General features: G+C 40.4%; 1 protein-coding gene across 1 annotated transcript; it reads right to left on the minus strand.

Annotated features, from left to right (window-relative positions):
* Positions 1-212: 212 nt before the first annotated feature.
* Positions 213-13,099, minus strand: LOC134092821 (inter-alpha-trypsin inhibitor heavy chain H3-like). Its single transcript, XM_062545919.1, has 22 exons — positions 12,975-13,099; positions 12,843-12,872; positions 12,661-12,684; positions 12,072-12,226; positions 11,712-11,816; positions 11,422-11,584; positions 11,162-11,272; positions 10,619-10,747; positions 10,413-10,529; positions 10,150-10,318; positions 9,739-9,864; positions 9,309-9,490; positions 8,859-9,044; positions 7,891-8,027; positions 7,585-7,745; positions 7,384-7,410; positions 4,626-4,703; positions 4,191-4,325; positions 3,745-3,946; positions 3,007-3,179; positions 1,736-1,847; positions 213-604 (listed from the first exon to the last, which is right to left on the minus strand). The coding sequence occupies exons 1-22, from the start codon at positions 13,071-13,073 to the stop codon at positions 475-477; spliced, it is 2,751 nt and encodes a 916-aa protein (XP_062401903.1). The 5' UTR covers positions 13,074-13,099; the 3' UTR covers positions 213-474.
* Positions 13,100-19,950: the final 6,851 nt, after the last annotated feature.

Below are 19,950 nucleotides of genomic sequence, written 5' to 3' on the forward strand. Positions count from 1 at the left end.
GAAAGAGATGTGAGAAATCAAAGGCACTAGCACTTTTCTGCATTCTAACTGAAATGCAATTTGTGTGTATTGTATACGCAAATGTTAATGGGATCTCAAAGCTTGTAATAGTAGTATTGTAATATTGCAGTTCCTTCTTTAAAGTCTTCCTATGCATGATTGAAAAACATGATGTGAAAGAAATGATAGAATTCTGTACAATAAGTTGGACAATAATCATTTAATAGGAGTGACATTGTGAAAAGCACTGAAATACATAAGAAATCATTTACTTTTTATCTCATATATAAATATACTATATGCCATCGCCTTATATGCCATTGTCTTTTCTTATCACTAAATACTCTGCACTCCATTCATTTATTCACTTATACAATAATCATTTTAACATTACCCCGAAGAGACAAATTCATGTATTTTCTGTTATTTATGAGTGCTTGGTTGTCTTTACATAGATGTTATTTTTTTACAGCGTTAGATAAGGCTGGACACCACATAGTCTTCAGGGCTCCCATCGATGAGTCCAGTTCCATTGTTGTGTACAAACCAGCAGGGCACTTTCTCTCCATTTTTCACATCTCTACGGAAGTCTCTCTGCCAACCCCTGAGGAAAAGTAATTACAAATTTCAAATTTACAATACTTTGCATACTTAAGTTTCCCTCTACAAATACGCCTTCTAAGTCTGTAAACCCACTGAGATATCAACTCTAAAATGGATAGTTCCGGTCCTTGATTATGATTGGCTGAATCACGTTCGATGCCATTGTAAAATCCAGTACAAACACACACCTTGACTGCATTTTGTAAATTACTGCGCTACAGTACCACAACTTGGCAACCATTCTGATAGAGGACATATTGGCGGCAGAATGATTATCTATGAATGAATGACTACATTTCTTGTTGCTGTGCCTTTATTTTATGAAATCTTGCCAGATATGTAGTAACCATTTTAGGAAAGCAATACGCCACTCGCGTCCATAGATTACAGTACACTGATTTTATTACTGTATAGTGTACACTGATTTTAGAACAGCTACCCTTACAGAAATTTCAGGTTTATGGCAAACAGTTGCTGCAAATTTGTGGCAAGGTCATATTTTCACATGCAAATTAGGTTTCTGGCAAACAGTTGTTAACTTTTGACAATGTTGCAGCAAATTTACAATGTCATATGCAAATTAGGTTCATCAGAAGTTCGCTATTATTGGCTAAGTGTGGTGGCAAATCACTGGCAAAGTTCTGGCAAACACATTTGCCACTGGTGGCAAACCACACATTTCTGGCAATATTTTTTTTAAAGTCATTTGTTTCCCATAAATCACCCACAAGTTTGCTGCAAATCTGCCGCAAACATTTAGGAGACAGTAGAATGGAAACCATTTTTGTCTTGGTTTTGATGAATTAGGAGAGGTTGTGCATAACCAAAGAGCTATCATGAACATGAGGCATGGTTGTGCCCTCCTTCATATGAAAATCTTGAACTTAAAAATACCCACTGAAAATTAGACCAAAACCTACATGTGAATGTCAAATATCGCAAAGCTATTGAAGTTCAATTGTGGTTGCCAAAGAGGGCGACATTTAGTCAAAAGGACCATTTCAACACCCAGCCTAAATATAAGCTTTTATAAGCTTTCAATAATAAAAAAAAATCAGCTGAATACAATCCAGGCATGATTAACAACTATGCGTAAATTAGGTTTGAATGCTTTTAATTTATGTCTACATACCTGGTCACAGTTAGTTTGTTCCCCTTGATGAACATTGAAGCATCAGGTTTTTCTGGGTCCTTTCCTGGGTATGTGTCACTAACCTCAAACGGCACACCATGATAAAACTGGCCTGGTGGGTTATAACAAAAGTAAAAATAAGGTAAACTATAAATACAAACACACCAATATCAGGTAAACATCCACGACCACAACACATACAAGAGTGATGCTGTAAAGACCCCCTCCATACATAGACAGTTTTAACACTTTAACATGTTCACATTGTGTTTATTTATGAAGCATATCATATCAAGGGCACAATGAGCAGTCAAGGTCATGAGAATTTCCATCTTGGAGCTGCAGTGATTACATTTAGAAAAACTATTTAGGAAAACAAATCAAACAAAAAAATGGTATGTAAACATAAAGAATATAATATGATCATGATGCTATTCATTAAGGAACTGTTGGGAGAGATAGCACCATTCTGATGTCAGATGATAATGATGACCTTACTGTTATTTTTTTTTTTACAAACTAGGGAATGGATTAACAAACAAAGAAGTGTCCAAGGATTCAGGGGGTTAAATTGACAACATCATAATGAACAACCCCACCTTCAAGTCTAACAGACTGTATGGAAATGTGGCAGATCCAAGTGACCTGTTTGATATGGTAGAATAAATGGAGAAGTGCCATTGTGGTCATATACTGTATGATGGTCAGAGTGGGCAGTGTACTGTGTATTAACCCTTTACATGGTCATGATATGCCAAACAAAATAGATACTGTACTACAGTTCTGGGTCAGGCTTCCAGATAACCCTCACGTCTTTGATATGTGGGTTTCCCCAAACTTTCTTCTTTGCTACATATACTTTTGCTATACAACCCCACTGTGTAATTGTTTTTACAGACAGTTCAGTTGAAGAAGAGGTAAAATGTGGTAAACATGCCTCTGCCCCAACTGTTTTGAGACATGTTGCTGGCATCAAATTCAAAATGAAAGAAACCAACTTTATGAACATGAGTAGCTAATAACGTTTCAGGGAACAAGTCAAATTCTCAAAGTAGAGATATCCGGCTATTTTTCATCTAGATCTCTGTTTCTCGATTCAGTATGGTATGAAAAACAAACAAAAACAATTGGTTTTACCTTGCTTGAGTTGCTGCAGACAATGCAGCATCTACAGCACCGACAGTAGCCTACTCAGTGACCTTAAGAAGCAGATATCTATGTATGTTTAAAATTGCCAGAATTCCCCATTAAGGTCCCAGGTCACTTCTTACCCAGCAGTCCGTGGACCCTGGGGGAGAGCAGGTGGCTGTCTATGGTGTAGAAGCCCAAGTAGTCCTGGTGGTACGGGTGCTTATGCCACACCTTGTGCAGAATGATGACAAACTTCACAGAGTCTTTCAGGGTCACTGTCAGACTGCGATCTTTTGTGATATGCAGGTCTATGCTGTTGGGCAGAGAATGTCCAGTTATACCGTAATTTCCTGATTATTAGCCACGGCTTATACAATGATTTTGCTAAATTTCTTCAGCGATGAGGTTAATACAGGGGCAGTTAATATGGTGTTAATATGGTTTTGTTTCTTTTGACTTGCATAAAACACTGTCCTGCAGCTTATACACAATGCGGCTAATATGCGAGAAATTACTGGGTATGTTGCACATTGCATTCATGTTATTTTATACACTTTTATACACTATGAGCTATGACATATCAATCTGTGCTTGTGTGAACTAGTGTGAACATTATGTGTGAACACAGCACTACTATTGTAAGGTCTAAATGGAGCAACACAACAACCATGTAATATCAGCTTACAGTATTTTAACATCATGGGGATAGTACTTGTCCAGGTAGCAAGAAAGAAACATATCTGATGTTGCACACTTTAAGTCTAAATTAGAAAACAGTTAGATCTGGAAAGGAGACAGTGCCTTGCAATGCTGACAGCCAAACTATAGCCTAATAAGTGATCATGCTGCTTTAAGAAATGAACACTTTTTCTACTCACTTGGCACCTTTAACAGAAGCTGAGTGGGACCACTGAAGTTTGACCATTCTGCTGTCCTGGGCAACAGATATCTCCTTTGTGCTCACCGTCAGCCTGACGCCTAACTTCTCATGAACTATACCAAAGCGTCCAAAGTATGTGTTCACTTTGCTCCCAGAGTCGCTCTTCTTGTCCCCGATGGTTTCGCCATTCACCACAATACCTGTGTGTTGGGATGGCATCACGTAAGGAAATGTAAAAAGTAATTTAGTTGTGTAAATGAAAACGTGACTGCTTCATCTCAGCACACCTCAAACACAGTGTCACATTCTGTGAACTCTTTCTCTCTTTCGCACCCTCCCTCCTCTCTCATACAGTGTGTGTGTTAATTGTCATACATGTGCATTCATTGGTTAAATGAGAATAGTTAATGTACCATGAAAAGTGCCTACAAAGGCTTTTCTTACCAAGCTCAGGATCTCTCACCAGGTTTAGAACAGTGCCTGGTTCGTCGTTGATATTAAAACACAGGGCATCATTCTTCTCTGGCAACTCAATGATGAAATGAGGGTCTCCATCCACAAGAGGAAATGAGGCATCTTCTTTGAAGAACATGAACATGACATTTGATGTAGAATAACATTGATACATGTCCGTTCTGCAACATCTCTGTGAGCAGAATGACTTCTTTGCTGCGGTCATAATAATTACATTAAAGGGCCATTGTCCCCGTAGAAAATCAAGGGTACAACAGTGGAACCCAGGAATTGAACCAACAACTGTTCAGCCTACGGCATGCTAGCCCAGCTCCTTAGCCACTACACTACCACCACCACATGGTAATAGTATAATAACCTCTGATGAGATATTTTGTGCGAGAGAGATGGAGGCTACAAACTTACCGAAATCATAATCTCCTCGGGGTGCAGAGGCCACTCTGAGGAAGGCATGTTGGGGTTGATGATGATATAACATGCCTGCTACAAGAGATGAGAGTCCCGTCAATGACAGCATAGACAGATTTGACATTACAGTATGTTTAACTTTCATCCATGGGTGTCACTAGACCCCTTTCACTGGGGCACGTGTCCCACTATTGAACTGCTTTGAGCCAGTAAATAAGTTAAGGTTTTATCTAGCTCTTGTTGCCAGGGATGGGGCAGTATCTATTATGCGTGTATTTCAAATACTGTATGTATTTCGATTACAAAATAGTATTTTGACATTTGTATTTTATTGAATTGAAGAAAATGGTTATGTATTTTGTATCAAAATGTATGTGTTTTCGTAGTTTAGAAATAGTTTAGCAAATATAAAACCAATACTTTTGGAATTTTGTGACGTTAATAATTTGCACCGATTTGTTGTGAGCTGCATACTGTGATTCAGGAAGATGATCCATTGCGAGATGAGTAACATGTAGGTTGCACACACACACACACACACACACACACACACACACACACACACACACACACACACACACACACACACACACACACACACACACACACACACACACACTACACTCGCTCACACCAGCCCACTCACTCAACCACATGGTTACTTATAAGTTTGCCAAAGCTGATGATACACAATACATCTTTCTGAGCAATGTCATTGGGCAATAGTCCTTATCCTTACCAGACGCTGAAAAAATAATCCACACTTTTGTCACTTCCAGGTTAGACTATTGTAATGTGCTATATGCCGGCTTCAATAATACCTGTTTAAAGAGTTTACAGCTTATACGAAACGCAGCTGTTCGCACACTCACTAGAAGCAAAAAATATGAACATATTTCCCCATACTAGCATCTCTACACTGGTTACCTGTTAAAAGTCACATTGACTTAAAAATTCTACTTCTAACATACAAATGGCAGGGCACCTGAATATACAGTATCCAGATCAGAATATACAGATCCTCTAGTCCCATATAATCCACCTACAGTAGACCTTTACGATCACAAAATACTGGGCTTCTTGAAATTCCAAGAATTTCAAAAACTACAGTAGGAAGCAGAGCTTTTTGTTACTGTGCACCCCTCCTCTGAAATAAACTCCCTTCCTCAATTCGATTCAGACACCCTCCCTATTTTTAAGTCTAGACATACCTCTTTAGTGCTTCCCATAGTTAGGTATGGTGCAGTGTGGAACTTCAACCACCTCAGGGTCTTATTGGAACGGAGCACCTCTGCTGTGGGCTTGTGTGACTGGTGCCCCAGTCATGCGTCCCATGGTGGCCACTGACCGCACCTGTGCTGGTGCTGACTACCCTCCACCATGCCTTAGTTACAGTATGCTGCTGTAGCATAGCGCTGTCATGGACTTTTCTATGTGTCACGCCGTACAACTTCCCTCTCTCTCTCAACTCTCCCTCTCTGCCTTTTTCTCTCTATAATATAATATTACATATCACCATAACCAACATGACTTATAGTAATTATTAACCCACTCTATATCTCTTTTCTTTCACCCTACACCTCTCCTGTGAGGTAAACCTTTACCAGTCATCAGCCATCCTTATGCTTGGCCCTCATCACACCTGAAGTCCCATTCCTCCGACTGCCCTAACATTGCCTGCTGTGGTCCCCTTGCCCGAATTCCAGGCTGATGCATCCTAGCGACCCATTACTTTCCCTAAGAAAATTATTAATCCCTATGGACAATTTATTCCCTACTCTGGACTATTTGAGCTTTCTGAGACTAATGACCTACTGTACTGTAACAGACCCTAGGCAGATTGGTTGGGCCCTTGTCATGGATCTGTCCGAGGTTTCTTCCTATATATATCTCCAATTTTAGGGATTTGTTCCCCCGCCCCTGTTACTTATGGGCCCTCTCTGATTCTCTGAATGTTTAACACTCTGTAAAGCGCCATGAGACATGTGTAATGTTTTGGCGCTCTATAAGTGAAATTAAATTAAAAATTAAATCAAAGTTAAATTAAAAAAACCAAATAATAAAAATAAATTAAAAAATAAATAAAAATTGAATTAAAATATTCCTGAGTATTGTGGTTCTGGCACATTCCCTTTGATATTTGGCAACTTAATTTTCTTGGAAACAGTCATCAGGTAAATAAGCATGAACAGCCAATCGGAACACATGGTATCGATTATGTGGTTAGCCTGCTCAAAAAGTTGCCCCATGTATCACCTGAAGTAATATGAAGCATTCTGGACATTCACGGACAATGTCAGAGATGTCGTTCTCTGTACAGTATGTCAGTGTACCAGGCAGGTCTGTTTGCAGATTTATGCCATGTCTCATTGGTAGAGAAAAGCTGTTGCTCTCGAACAATATCCTCTTAATTAGCAGTCAGTGTACTGATGAAGGAATAGACAGATATTGAAGGTTTGCAAAATTATTTCATGTTCCCTTTAAAGAGTACTTTTAGTGTAAATTCAGACATACAGACAAAAATACAGTATATTATTTTGATACATGGTGTGGCTACTGTATTTTGTAGTTTATTTTCATACACTTAAAATGAGGGTATTTCATGTTATTTTAAAACATATTTTTGATGTAATTTTGCCCATCCCTGCTTGTTGCCTCTTTGGTAGCAGATTATTATTATCATTAGATTGGACTGTGCCTCAGTAGTTTTGGGTCTAGTGACACCCCTGCTTTTCTCAGTATTGCTGACTCCTACCTGGAGGCTGAGCGCCAACTCTCTGGTCTGTAAAATGGCATAGCAATCGGTTAGAGTTGACATTAGACACATGGAATCTTATTTTCTATCCACACACACACACACACACACACACACAAACACACACATTGAGTTTGTATTAGAATTTGAATGCCATTAGTCTAACTGCTCCCTTGTTTTAGCTCTATCTCAAGTTCATACCCTCTGTGAGTTTGTCTGCGATGAGTACGTCATCTGGATTTTCCTCGTTCTCTGGCTTTGTGACCACCATGGATGTGAGGGGAGTGACAAAGCTGTACTTGAGGGAAAGGTCCAGAGCCTCCGCTGTAGCATTGGCCCTTTCCTCTGGTGAACCTTTATCTCTGAAAGAGTAACATGATGACATCAATAATATCATAATATAGGTGTTATTAGGAAAGAGATGTCTTGCATTTAGGCCTACTATCTATTATCCCACTATAGAAATGGGGTACAAGTGGCTTCCCTGAGGAACAAAATAACACTGACTTCTTGTCCAGGAGCTGCTCGATGGTGAGGTAGGCCCACAGGCGCTCTGTAAACTCCCCAAATATGTACTCCTGGTCTGGGAACATGATGTCCCACTCTTGGGCTGTGGCCTGTCCCTGGATCACATACTCGTCCACCTGAACAGAGACACAGAGGTGTGACTGAGCGACACAAACGGCTGTCCAGTCTGAGTGTTGCAGTATAACCTTGTGTATGGGTGGTGGTAGTGTAGTGGCTACGGAGCTGGGCTAGTATGCAGTAGGGTGAAAAGTTGTAGGTTCAATTCTCGGCATACATCATTGTGCCCGTGAGCAAGACAACTAGCCTTGAGCTGCTCCATGGGCAATGGCCCTTGTAATATAATCAACATGTAAGTTGCTTTTGATAAAAGTGTCTAAATGAATAGATGTAAGTGTAGACCTCACCTCCAGATCTTCTGATGTATTCGCAAGTCAACAACAAAATCAGCTTGTTTGCCTTTAGGCTATTTATCTTTGCCCCTATAGTACCCTGTATAAACTACGATCTTTAGCAGATACAGTCCCACCACACAGTTTCCCCATGGAGAATTGTGTTGTGAAGAGGTTATGCCAATAGTAATAGTAATAATTGTGAACATATTTTCTTACAGAATTAAACACATTGTGCACACTCATCTTTTCCCATCGGCAATCATCAGCCTGCAAGTGTGTAATCGCAGGCTTATATACAATAGGCTAGCCTACTATACCCAAAATCTTACAGTAATTTCCCGACTATTAGCCGCAGCTTATACAGTACATTGATTTTGCAAAATTTCTTCAGCTATGAGGTTAATACAGGAGGGCAGTAAATATGGTGTTAATATGGTTTTGTTTCTTTTAACTTGCATAAAACACTGTCCTGCGGCTTATACACAATGCGGCTTATATGCAGGATATTACTGTAGTTTAAAGTGACTCTCAAATAAAGCCCCTGGAGATGCTCACCCCATGTGCTGACACTTCTATGAGGAAGTTGTCCACATCATTTTCAATCAGTTGTCCCGCCACCACAATCTCGGAACCGTTGAAAAGCTGCTTAAAGCGACTGTTGGTGAGGGAGTTGACCACATCTTCAGGGTATCTGAAGTGCACATCAGAGAGAAGGGGACTGGCCACCTCCTCATAAAATCCCTGGAGGAAAGCATTAGTTTAGTGTAAGATTGAAAGTGTGTAACATTTCACTTTAACTGACCCCCCCCCCCCCCCCCCCCCTGATGATGTTGCTTATCATCACAAGCTGAGTAGTCATGTTGATCAAATACCGGTAATGCAGTGTCCAAAGGAGAATTTCTTCCATATTTAATGAATGGAATGAGATAAGAATATATTGCTATGATATTTATAATTTTGGAAATGTATACTGTATGTATGACGAACGAGCATGAAAGTGTTTACCTGCAGCTGGACAGCAGCATCTGATGCCTCATAGATCCTGCGGGCCAATCCGTCATTCTGTTTGGCCATGGAATCCAAAAAGCCGTAGTCCAGGTCATAACCAAAGCCCAGGCAGAACAGGGTCACGTTATTGTCAATGGCTGCCTGGACGTTCTCCTGAATTACCACAGTGTCTGTCTCTCCTGCTCAAGGAAATAAATCAATGTCGTTTTTGTCTTTTCTGGGAACACAAAAACTCTACATCTCATCATGCAGAGGTTTCTTTTTGTATTTAATGACACTATCGAATTAGTCTGGAGTTTGTATATATATATCATTAAGTTGTCCAAAATACCACATAGCTAGTGAATGCTTTCTTTAAGATCTTACATATCGTAATTTCCCAACTATTAGCCGCGGCTTATACATTGATACAAAGGAAATGACTGACCAGCAGTGGGTTGTCCATCTGTAAGTAGGATGACCATAGATACACTATTCTCCGGGAGCAGGTTCTGTTGTGTGTCTCTGATCAGCATTTCCACTGCTTTGAGAACTGCATCATTGATGTTTGTAGCTTTGAGAGGAGGAGCAACTAAGTTAATGAAAATAGTGCAATCTCTACAATATTCTGTTTTATTCTTATTATTTACCCATTTCCTGTGATCTTACTAATGTAATTTTGGATTGATAGATCAGCAGACTCCAGAAAAAAAGATTGAATGAAAAAATATACATGGGGACAACTAAATAAATAATGTCAGAATTTATCATTGCTATTGTTAATACTATTTTTGTTGTTGGTGTTTTTATTTAATTAGAATGAATGAGCTCTGTTCTTGAATATTTTGGACATACTCACTGCCTCTGTCCTCAATAGTTTTGACAAATTCCTTTGCCGCTGTCACATTGCCCTCCGTGGCCTTGGTCAGGGATGGCCTCCATGGTTCAATGTTGTCATCAAATAGAACCAGTCCAAAGTAGTCATCCTCATGCAGCTCATTCAAGATGGTCAACAAAGCCTTTCTTGTCTGAGGGAATGCAATGGACAGGATACGCCTTCAGACAGTAAAACCAGCAGATTATTTGCTGAGAATATTCAGCTGAAGTTACATCTTTTCTCACCTGTTCCATTTTCTGTCCGCTCATTGATCCACTGATGTCTATCACAAACATGACATTTTTGGGAACCCGGGGCAAGTCCGCAGGTGCAAAATAATGCACAAAGTAGCCATTAACTATCTGGAATAGGAATGATAATCCATGAGTTGAAGCAGATGTTGAGGCTGAAGAAAATGATAATTAAATGAAAATGTCAACATTTTTCTTGCCTGAATGTCGCCAAAACCTTCTGGGCGGTTCACATCATACTTTATGAAGAAGTCCCCATCGATCAGAGTGCCATCACAGTCAGGGCATTTCCTCTGCTGCTCCAGCGTTGGACTGAAGGACACATGAGCCTGATGGAGGTCCGAGAGGATTGGAAAGACATTTTTAGAAAGTCTGTCGTCATGTAAGTCAAGTCAAATGAAATTGCAGGTTATTTCCTCCTTATCATAAGAGAGGATTGGAAAGACATTTTTAGAAAATTCGGGATTATATGCTAATTCTACAGACAGAGATCATGCTCCACGATGTAAGATACAGTATCAGCTCATATTTTGGATAAGAACAATCCTTTTGATAACAACAAAGTAAGTCAAGTCAAATGAAATTGTAGGTAAAATGTAAAAAGTACAGTAGTTATTTCCTCTTTACAATAATACAGAATTGTGAAATGTGATAACAGTATTATATATTCTGTTTATAGCTATTCTGGATTTTCTTGAGTTAAATGGCATGATGACTCCCTCTCGTCTTTGGTATTCCCCTACCTTATTGTCAGTCACAGTTTTCTCCACCAGAGGAAGTAGCTCATTGGTAATAAATGTCCCATAAGCATCCAGGAAGGCAATTCCTTGAGGCTCGTAGATGTCTGCCACAATCTAATAATGTAGCATGCCAGTTGCTATTAGTCATTATGATGAATACATACATATGTAATTATATATGTATGAATTAATTCATGGCATCATAATCATAACTTTACTCTGAAAAATGAATGCAAAATAATTTCAGAGCATTTTAAACTTGCCTCAAAATGCTGAACTAACTGGTTGGGCTTGACCCGAATCATGATCTCATATTTGCCCAACCGCCTCTTCAGCAGCTCCTCATAGGTCAGCGTGAAGGTGACGTTACTGTAGGCCGCAATGTTCACTGAAACGGAGAATTTCTCCATCTTTCTGCCAGACGCTCTGGTATGTTACAAGAAAAACACACAAACATATAAAACAATATATACAGTATATATGTATATATATATACAAGAGAGAACGAAAGAGACACTCGAGACGTCAGAACTCCTCATCCAAACCAGCTTACTTGACCAGTCCAGCGGTCTGTCCTGATGACACGGCCTTTTCATACTGCTTCTTGGCCGTCTCCTTCTCCTTCACCTCTCCCACATAGGTCTCTCCATCTATCTCCCTACAATTCAAACAACCCTATTCAAAAACCAGATGCGGATAGGACACAACAGATACCTAACATAACACACAATAACAACAACAAAAAAAGATTTAAATTAGAGGTTTAGCACACCAACGGTGCGATCAAGTCTGATCTCTAATGAATAGTGTTTGGCATTGAATCTGTCTTAATAGGATCATTATGGTTGCATCCTGTTAAACACCCTGTACATTCCGGAATGGGATCAGGATTCTCAATGAAGGGGCGACTAACATGCTGAAGTTGGTGATGAAAGCAGTCTTTGGAAGGTCCACTTCAAAGAATATTTCCTTCGACGAGTTGCCGTTGTTCTTCGCCACTGTGGTCATAATCGTGTGAGAAAAACGAGATGCCACCTTGCAGTCAACCTTCATACTCTGCACTTCAATCTGTTGCAAAAAAAACCAGGGTGTGTCACTGTATGAAGTTTTGTCAGGTTACTAATCATGAAGATCATACAATTACCATAATAGCATCATTAAACGGAAAAGAGTTATAATGACCTAAACTGTTCCACAGTAGAAACCCTATGAGTCACTCAAAGCCTCACCAACATCTGGGTGTGTGAACAGCTTTGAGAACATGCAGTGTGTTGGTCAATGTGTTAAAACAACAATAGCTGTCTGACTAAGGGACGAGCAAAACGATTTGAACAAACTGAGAAAGTACATATTATTTGATTGTAAGATTATCATATATTTTATAACAAATTCAGATCTACTGTAAGACTGTATGAACACTTCAGTCGCACCTAAAAACTTTCACTAAAACACACATTTGTTTCTCTAAAGATAATCAACAGAGCACAAGTCTCTTACTGTACCTCTACATCACTGACACTGCGTTTCTGTTGGGAAAAATGTAAAAAAACCAAAATGTCAACCCACATGGCGCAGCGACTTTTGGCTACATATTCAATGTCTGAGAGTGACAGAACTGACCACAAATTGCTAGGATTTCTGACATTTAACAGTGTTATCAACTTTGAAAAGTGAAACATCATACCGTAATATGTCTGGCCCTGTCAGGATTGTCCTGAAAGAGACCAAACCATTAACATCTCTGTTTCAAACATTGGCCCAATTAACAGGCCCATACATGATAAAGTCATTTAATAGCATATTACTGGCAACTTACCTGCACTTTAGTGTCCCTGGAGATAACCAGAGCTCCATGAGTACTGACCCATGAACCTACACAGATCCAGAGCATCAGCACAGTCCTGACTGCAGACATGATTCAGCCTGAGCTCAACACTCACTGACTGAACAGCACTACTTCACTATTGCTTCACTGCAGTCTGTTGGGGCGGGTCTCAGGCCTGTGCCCCCTTTGCAGAGAGAGAGAGAGCAAGAGAGAGAGAGGGAGCGAGAGAGGGAGAGAGAGAGGGAGAGTCAGAGATCACTAACACTGAGTTCTTTGTAGTGACCAGAAAATCTAACTTACACTTACAGTAGGTATGTGTCTGTGTGTGCTCGTATATGTATTTGAACTGGCCATAAACTCACATTATTTTCAAAGCGTTCCACTGTTGATTTTCTACAAGGTTCTCAGTATTTTGAAAGCAGTACTGTAACATAGCCAGGCCATTTTCTAACGTCTGCTCCCCTACCTCAATATGCCCAAATAACAGATTCTAGTTTAACACTTGTTTTAGTGAGTCATTTAGAATTGTTGTAGACTTTTTTCACTGAATATCCAGACAGCATAAGTAATGCCCTTGCAGTCTTACGACAGTAGTCTCAAAACTGGGCTGACAAAAAGAAAAGTCAGTCTCACTTGTGAACAAAGGAATGCATAGGGATGAGTTGGCTTATATATCTATATAACTAATCGGTTAATTATTCAACTGAAATTGGTTCCTGTTGTAGTGAAGTGTTGATGTGTAATGTGGTCACAGAGCTTTTACTGTCTGTTACTGTAACATGCTTTGGAACTACTGCAACCATGCAAATATACAGTCCCAGATAGTTGATGTACAGTATGCATTCCCATGATGATGGAAAATCCTACAAGATCCATGTAAATGGAGAGTGTGATAACGTTCGATTATCCCGCATCCCTGTGAACCGACACACATAGTCGTATTTATCTAGCATACGGCAGTATAAATACTGGGTCATATTCCAGTTTAGGAATATGACTCAGCTGTACCAGATCGTGAGGTAAGAACAGCGGCAGCTTTGTCATGCCACCCACCCTTCTCACCCAATTCCCATAACGTCTACAGCTCAGCTGAAAAAGACCTCAGTACAGGGAGCAGGCGAGCAGGCCCCCGCTTCATGATTCTGCTCCCCGAGCCATCACCTCACTTCACTGCTCACAGAAGCCACTTTGTTGGCTTCCTATATTGATAGTACACCTTGCCTCCCACGTCAGAACACATGGCCTTTTTTTTGCTTGCTTTTGCTAATCTAAAACTGCTGTGGTCACTTCTTATGTAACTTGGGTCCAAATGACTCATTTATCTCAATTATTGCCATTCATTCGCCTGTGGCTCAAAAGTGAAGTTTCTGTGATATCTGTATAAACAGAGCAAAGCTGGAGGGCTACATAGAAAGAGAGAGAGAGTAAGAGAGTGAGAGAGACACAGAGTAAGACAGAGAGAGTTAGAGAGAGAAAGAAAGAGATAGAGAGAGAGAGAGCAAGAGTAAGACAGAGAGAGAGATGGAGAGAGTAAGAGAGAGACCAAGAGTAAGACAGAGAGAGAGATAGGATGAGAGAGAGACGGAGTAAGACAGAGAGAGTTAGAGAGAGAGAGAAAGAAAGATAGAGAGAGAGAGAGCAAGAGTAAGACATAGAGAGAGAGAAAGAGGGAGAGAGAGAGAGAGAGAGGGATGGAGCAGAGCACACATGGCCTGAGAGGGAGGGGAGGATATCAATGAGTCTGTGTGCTAGACTGGAGGACCACGTCCAACAGACCTGATCTAACCGCTTGGCTGCCAGAGACTCACGGGAAAGTGTATGCTTTTTTGTGTGTGCTGTGTGTGTGTGTGTGTGTGTGTGTGTGTGTGTGTGTGTGTGTGTGGTTGCCAGTGTGTGTGTGTGTGTGTGTGTGTGGGGATGCCAGTGAGTGTGTGTGTGTCTGTGTGTGTGTGTGTGTGTGTGTGTGTGTATGTTTGTGCCAGTGAGTGAGTGTGTGTGTGTGTGTGTGTGTGTGTGTGTGTGTGTGTGCAACACATGAGAGCGGGTATTTTGTTTACCAGCTTATATTTGCTCACTCCTCCTACTTTAACAAGGCTGAAGTCAACCCCTCAGATATGATGTCACTGCCAGGGAGGGTACTTCAGACCAGTGAAGGCAACTGCCCACTTTTAGCCAGACTGAATCACCAGCCTTTTTATGGTCAAAATCACATTTTAAATGTTGTCCAAACACATTAAATTTCAATCTAACAATACTTGCTGAAGCCAACCTCATTTTAAATAAAAAACTTGAGCTGGAATAAATTAAATGGAATACCATATACAGTGCTATGCTATGCTGAGAATGGTCTAGTAGTTCATGGACAAAGCAAATGTAATAGAGTGGGAGAAGATCATAAATTAGAGATTGTAGCATGGTGGGTTTTTTTTCAGCTATAGCCTATTAGCTGGTTTCACTCTCATTGCGCTCAATGCAAATCAAACCAGCTAATAGGCTAACTGGAAAAAACACCATGCCAATCTAGGCATGGTGAAGGATATGTGGTGATGAGGGCCTATTTTTAATTCCAAAGGCCAAGGGAACTTTATCGGGATGCATAGTATCCTGGATCCATGAAATAACTTTAATAATTGATAAGAATATCATCAAAGTTGATTTATGTCAGTAATTCCATTCAAAAAGTGAAACTTGTATATTATGTTCATTCATTACACACATACTGATATAGAATTTACAAATGTTAATCTCTTTTGATGATTATTACTGACAACTAATGATAATCCCAAATTCAGTGTCTTGGAAAATTAGAATGTTATTTCAGACCAATACAAATAAAGTCTTTCAGGAATGTCGGCCAACTGTGAACATGCAAAGTATGAGCATGTACAGCACTCAATACTTAGTTGGGGCTCCTTTGGCCTGAATTGCAGCAATTCAGCATGGCATGGAGTCGATCAGTCTGTGGCACTGCTCAGGTGTTATGAGAGCCCAGGTTGCTCTGATAGTGGCCTTCAGCTCTTCTGCATTGTTGGGTCTGGCGTAATGCATCTTCCTCTTCACAATACCCCATTCTATGGTTCTATGGGGACTAAGGGCAGGCGAGTTTGCTGGCCAATAGGGCTCGGGATCATGACGTGAAAACTTTGTGGGCACAGCCATATTGGCAGCCTCCTTAGTTTACTATTGATTACTATGGATTTACTCCCGCCCATTACCTGTAGTGTGTTCCTGTTACTTCGTTTTTGCCTTCTTGGTCGTATGTTGCTGTGTAGTGGGGAGCAGAGCCATAGATAGAGAGAGTTGCAACACTCTTTGATGTTGCCGCCACGATCAACAGTTCCAAAAAATCCTGTGCTGAATGGCTGAATCGCAGGAGGGTGGGATGTACTTCTGATGCTGGAAGGTGTAATCAATTAACTCATTGACTACTGACCAAGAGATTGGCTGTAAACAGTTCCAAAAGCCCCATAACGAGGAAATAGCCTGGAAAAAGCGCTGCCATTTTTTCCTATGGAGGTCTATGGGAGTGTCGCCACTCTGTTTTATCTACCGCTCTGGTGGGGAGTAACAGCGCAACCCACGATCGCAAGAGGAAAAGAATCGCTAATACTATATCTCTGCTTCTTGTCTTCTGCATGTAAATGAATGGATACTAGGTATACGTTTGGTGCACTACCAACATGGCGGCAATATTCCTAGAGTGCAAGGCGTGTGTCCGAGCCCTATTAAGAACAGGGATACCATGGTCCTTAATGTGCTTGGACACAGAGCCCTGTGAACATCCAGCCTCTTTAGCAATGAAAGTCAGCAGTCTTCCCCATGACTGTGTAGCCTACAGAACCAGACTGAGAGACCATTCAAAGGTCTTTGCAGGTGTTTTGAGTTAATTAGCTGATTAGAGTGTGGCACCAGGTGTCTTCAATATTGAACCTTCTCACAATATTCTAATTTTCTGAGACACTGAATTTGGGGTTTTCATTAGTTGTCAGTTATAATGATCAAAGTTAAACGCAAATATATACAGTATGGAATGAATGTTTACATGATACAAGTTTCACTTTTTGAATGGAATTACTGATATAAATAAACTTTTTGATGATATTCTAATTATATGACCAGTACCTGTATATCGTTTCCCCAAGAAGTCCTAATGTCACCACTCCCATGTGGTTGAGACTATAAGACACTGGGCAGGCGTTCTCTCTATCTGCGTGTTAACATTCCCATCCCATCCAGTGAGTGATTCAGGCAGCACTGCATTCTGGAGGTCAGACAGAAGTGCATCTGCACCAGTCCATGGGTGTGACTCTCTTCCTCTCTGTGTCATCAAACCCATTGGGACCGGGACGGGCAGGCAACAGCCAGACTGTGACGCGTGAAACAGGATAGTTGTACAGTATACGCATACTCAGCCCCAACACCGCCATCTAAAATTGAATACCAAATATTATTTATATTATGGACAAGGGTCGTCAGAGGGGATTAAAAAAAAAAATCTTCTCAGAAATACTTCACCTAGACATCACTTTCCCACAAACAAGCACTCGTGCAAAGTATGCGTTGCAGCTGCTTTCAGGCATGCACTGAGAATCAAATGTTTATAGATGAGATACTGGAGATACTGTAATAATTTCATGGAGTCATAACAATATCAGGACAGCAGGTCACAGAGTAACATAGGTGAGATGAGGATATATGTTTGGAATGACATCTTCCAGTCAAACGTACACTCTCTGCTAGATACTGCCACTATCTCTCACATTCTGGACTGCCAGAGACAGTATAATGCAATTGCATTAACTGGTTTACATAACATTTTATACAATATAAATCTATTTCATATGCTGTACACATATGCAGACACACACACACACACACACACACACACACACACACACACACACACACACGTACACACACAGACACTACTCGAAGGATTTCACTTGCAAGCCCTTACATTGGTTATTGGGTGTACCCATGCTGCACATGATAGCCTGTGTGTAGGTATGTGTATGTGTGTGTGTGTGTGTGTGTGTGTGTGTGTGTGTGTGTGTGTGCATATGTGCATGTGTGCATATGTGCGTGTGATTTCTGCCGTGTGTTTTGTCTCTCCAGCCCTAATCAGATGCCTGTGATGTGTTTCCTTGTGGGTCGAGGGCACAAGCGCTGACCCAAGTCATGTCGGAAGTTCAGGAGTTGAGCTGGATTTTCTTAGAGGGAGTTGGGATATCTGGGGGGCTGGGGAGGTTCTAAGCCGTGTTAATTCAGACCAGATGTGCTCCTGAGTGACTGAAGGTGTGGGTGGAACCAACCCCCAGACCCTGTATACAACTCTTATTACAATATACGTTTCAAGCAATATCATTAAGCATGTTTTGCAACTGTACAGTATGTCTCTGATATGCATGATATATGCCATTTTTTTAAAAAAAAATATATATATGTGTATATTAAGAATATTTCAGTCTCACGATAATATTTTAGTTTGCTGGACTGGTACTTTTATATTTTTTTTTAAGCAGTTAAACACTCCCACTGTCATTAAAGGATTGTGTCTCAAGGATGTGTCTTGGTTGATGTTGCATTAACACTGGTGAGTAATTAAAAGAAACTGGCTATTTGTAAACGTGGATAATGTCCTCGCCTCTCTAGTTTGTGCTATGGGTCAGTTTTAGACTAATGTGACTTTCTTTTTAAAAACCCGAATTGAATCCTACATACTGTAAAGGAGTCTCTTTTTAGTGTGTTTATTCACCACAAGATGGCAGCAGAAGATTACAATCAAGGCACGCCTGTGCGCGCGAGAATGTTGAAAAGGCCCAGATAAATATAAAGAAGCTTAGACCTCAAGCAAAAAAGCATGGCGTTTTACCAACGACACGAGTTGAATGCCAGGTGCTTGTGTAAGTATATGTTTTGTAGTTGGTCCTGGCTTGTCCTTTGACAACTTTATTGCCTGTGGATATCTGGTGGTTAAACACAATATCGCCTTGTCTAATTAGAAAATGACCACGTTGAACAGGTCAATCAACGTGTAGCCTAAATAATAATCCTCCATTCAGTCACGTAGGCTAATATTATAGGCTATTACTTACCAAATGTTAATGCCTGGCAGGGAAGCATTATAGCTAAAGTGGCATCATTTTGTGTTTCCTCTCAATATGTTAACGTTTCTTCAGGATGCCTTGGCTACTTTAGTGGGCTATCCTCTGAAACCTTGGCGGGAAAGTGATTGTAACTAAACCTGTATGATTTGAAGGCGTAGGATGAAGCAGGCCTAGGCAATTTAACAATATCAGTAGGCCTACCTGTAGTTTGTTGGAAACAGACAAGCTCTAACTTTATACTTATTTAATTATTCATTAGGCCAACTCATAGTTATGAATGAAGAAAATGGCAAAAATAACAAGCTATTTGAATGTCTCTCAACGGAACTGTGACGTTTCTCAAAAACAAAAGTAAAGTCAAACTTGTCACCCGGTTGACGGATGGCCTACGTGTGGTTAAAACGTCTTCGTATTTGGAGTTACTTCCACACTGCAGAAATCAATTAACACGACGGTGCACACAAATTCACATGTTGCTTATTGTCAAACGCAAACCTTTCATAAGAGTATAGGCTACATCCGGATTTTGAGTTGCCATAATATTTTTGACGGTAGGATGTAGACAGAATAGATATTTCTCCTTTGAATTATGCTTCAACTAGTTACATTCAAGTTGCATGGGAGGTGTAGCCTATGTCAGCAATCAGGCAAAGAATTCTGGACAAAATGGTCAGAACAGAATTTGGAGCAATTTGCGTCTTGCATGACAGGATGGAATTCACTATTTTGTTTGCCCTTATAGCCAACTCCCTTTCAATGCGTAGAACCAGGCTGGAGGAAGGTAGTATAGAATTATACCATCTCCATCAGTATTTTGTAAAGAGACAAATACCAATTTATCTCATTGGCCCTTATTTCTG

The sequence above is a fragment of the Sardina pilchardus genome, chromosome 9, assembly GCF_963854185.1.
Source record: "Sardina pilchardus chromosome 9, fSarPil1.1, whole genome shotgun sequence".
Taxonomy (NCBI): Eukaryota; Metazoa; Chordata; class Actinopteri; order Clupeiformes; family Clupeidae; genus Sardina; species Sardina pilchardus.

Excerpts from the sequence above, each read along its gene's own strand:
- LOC134092821 (XM_062545919.1), bottom strand. The coding sequence starts at position 13,073 with ATGTCTGCAGTCAGGACTGTGCTGATGCTCTGGATCTGTGTAGGTTCA. Across the intron at positions 12,873-12,974 it reads CCAGGGACACTAAAGTGCAG|GACAATCCTGACAGGGCCAG; the intron begins GTAAGTTGCCAG and ends GGTCTCTTTCAG. Across the intron at positions 4,704-7,383 it reads AGTTGGCGCTCAGCCTCCAG|CAGGCATGTTATATCATCAT; the intron begins GTAGGAGTCAGC and ends CATCTCTTGTAG.